Below are 2,966 nucleotides of genomic sequence, written 5' to 3' on the forward strand. Positions count from 1 at the left end.
TGCATTCCACGTAGCACCGTGAACACGTTACCGTTACAACAACCACCAACGCTACTTCAGTATACCACCGCGAATAACACCAGCACACGTTTAACGTCTACAGACACATCACTTATTAAACACCTAACTGCTGTCCTCTTCGATGCCTACGCGCACGTGGGTTGACCATCTGTTTTACCGTGTGACTGTGTGAATGAGTGTTATTTGAAAAAATAACGCGTTCTTCTGCGTTTTCCCCTCGTTCACTGGGGTGCGCAGTGAGCGACGTCATACACGTCTGACGTATATGAGAAAGCTATGACGGGTCGTGTGCGTGTGGCTCGTGTAAAACTCCTCTGACGAGCGTTTTTTTAATGCAAGGGGGAGGGACGAGAGAAAGGTGAATTAATGGGCACTTAAATATTTGGCATCCTTAGGCATATTTCTTACATAAACGCATACCTTCGTGCTCAAAATGTATTGCACCATCTCAGAGTAAATAAGGCTTTCGAAATTTACTAAATGACCATGTTGAGTTTTCATAAGGCTTTTCCCATCTTCTGGCATTTAACAAGTATTGCTGTCGTTGTCGATGGGTAATACTGCTTAACGAAGACAAACCGTAACCTACTGCCCGGAACGTCCATTCATCACAAAATGACAATCAGTCACTGAAGTACATTTTAAAATCCCAGAAAGAGGTGTACTTAATGTATTTGCTGTGTTCCCGTGCACTTGCATATGAAATACAGTATACTGACTTTAAATTAATATTTAAATTATTAGAGTTGTTAATATTAAGCAACACTTTTTAAATGCATGTGCCCATACCCTTTCAATAAATAACACAGAATGTCCCTGGCTATTATCACAATATTACGACATCACTGTATGCATGTAATCACAACAACACATTTTAAATATCTGAATAGAGCAATACATCCTTTTCACGCATGGATTTAGACAAATGAATGACTTAATGTAAACCATTGGGAGTGAATGGTGTGAGTCTGTCCAAGCAAATATCTGCCTCGCAGTCGTCCAGATCGCATACTGAATCTGTCGCGATTTCATTGTTGTGAGAAAACTGTGATATCCTATCGAAAGTTTCCTCGTTATCGTCGATGCAGTCCACTACATTAGGAATCATGTTGACATACGCGGTAACGATTTCTTTATGAAATAGAGTGTCTTGGTTATAAGAGACGAGCTCGTTGCTTATATTCACAGTTTCAACTGGTGTTCTCGAGCAGAAATGACGGCAACCCAGAAGACTGGCAAAGGCTTTTCTAAAGTCTGCATTGAACGCGTAGATAATTGGATTTAGAGACGAATTGGTCCATCCAAACCACACAAACACGTCAAAAGTCGTGTCACTCACGCAAGGAAGCCCGGCTTTGTGGTCAGTCGGTGGTCTGTCACAGAACGGGACGATGCAGTTCAAAATAAAGAAAGGTAACCAGCAACACACAAAAACACCCATAATCACAGATAAAGTTTTTAAGACTTTGGTTTCCCTTTTAATCGATGTTTTCAAGGTATTGTGGTGTTGGCACTCGAGTCTGTTGGTCCTGCAACTTTGCGCGTGCTCCGCCGCGCGCTCTAGAGAAGATATTCTCCGTATCTGAATTTGAGCAATCCTGTAGATTCTCGTGTACGTCACAATCATAATTGCAACGGGAATATAGAAACTTATCAAAGAAGACGAGATTGCGTATTCTCGGTTGAGGCTGGAGTCACAATTTTCGGCTTTGTCCCCAAAAGATGTGCTATTTGTCCCGACCGTCTCGTCGCTGGCTTTGTGCCAGTTGAGCTGGACTGGTATGAATGAAATAAGTACAGACAACGTCCATGTTACACTGATCATTACAAAGGCCACTCTCTGAGTCATTTTCCTCTCGTATCGGAACGGACTCGATATGGCCCAGTACCTGTCCACGCTGATGATGCAGAGGTTGAGGATCGAAGCCGTGGAGCACATGATGTCAAAAGCCACCCAGATGTTACAGAACGCCCCGAACGGCCAGTACCCCGCAACTTCGGCCACGGCTTTCCAGGGCATGACCAGCAACGCGACGAACAGGTCGGACACCGCCAGAGAGACGATGAAAATGTTAGTCACTTTAGTTCGCAAGTGCCTGAACTTCAGCACCGCGGAGCACACCAGAATGTTTCCCAGCAGCGTCCAGAGGATGAGGATGGAGAGCAGGCAGCCAGTCACCGTCCGAACTATCAATTCCTTTCTGCCGTCGGTTGTCGCCGCCGATTCGGTCGTGTTCCACATTATCTCTCCGACAGAAAACGGGACGGACTGACTTTCGTGCACCGATGAGAGGTATTTCGCCGGAGTCCCCATGTGCTTCCTCAAGTGAAAAAAAAGCTACGCACAGCTCCGCGCGCGTTTAGAAAATTGTGACAGACGATCGGCTGGACGGTTTCTCCACTGATGACATGGTGGCATTAAAAATAGGCTCGTGCTTAATTAGAGCATTTCCATTTCCCGAGGATCTGTCCGTTTTCAGACAGAGCCGACAGGGGCAGCTGACATGCTGAAGGAATAAAACCATATCCTCGCCACGGAGCGCGCGCGTGGTGTTACCTTGCCTGTCGCGTGACCTGCCTCGCCAGCGCGCGGCAAAGGCACTTAAAACTGACTGAGCTATTCTGAGGCCAGAAACAGGTCTAGCAGGGGGGTACCTTCACCATCATCACCCCCGCCCCCCCCCCCCCCCTCTCCCTCGTGGGAATATAATCAAGATAACAATGGAATCATAAAGATGTGAATGAAAGTAAATCAAGCTTTATTAATGAATTAACGAGAAGAAATGAGTGTCACTTGCTTACCGTTCAGATAGCTACGACCAGATAACATTTTTGTCCAATTTCTCACGCTAGTCTTTATTTACAGAATAGGGAAAGCTGCCGCAGACATAAAGTGTTCTCAGTTACTCACGTAACAAAATTCTCAACAACATGAATAAACCTAA

General features: G+C 45.3%; 1 protein-coding gene across 1 annotated transcript; it reads right to left on the reverse strand.

Moving 5' to 3' along the window:
• Positions 1-714: 714 nt before the first annotated feature.
• drd5a (dopamine receptor D5a) lies at positions 715-2,537 on the reverse strand. Its single transcript, XM_036551542.1, has one exon. It carries the CDS (start codon positions 2,333-2,335, stop codon positions 956-958), a length of 1,380 nt encoding a protein of 459 aa, XP_036407435.1. The 5' UTR covers positions 2,336-2,537; the 3' UTR covers positions 715-955.
• Between the last annotated feature and the right edge of the window lie 429 nt (positions 2,538-2,966).

The sequence above is a fragment of the Megalops cyprinoides genome, chromosome 18 (genome assembly GCF_013368585.1).
Source record: "Megalops cyprinoides isolate fMegCyp1 chromosome 18, fMegCyp1.pri, whole genome shotgun sequence".
Lineage (NCBI taxonomy): Eukaryota > Metazoa > Chordata > Actinopteri > Elopiformes > Megalopidae > Megalops > Megalops cyprinoides.

Excerpts from the sequence above, each read along its gene's own strand:
- drd5a (XM_036551542.1), bottom strand. The coding sequence starts at position 2,335 with ATGGGGACTCCGGCGAAATACCTCTCATCGGTGCACGAAAGTCAGTCC.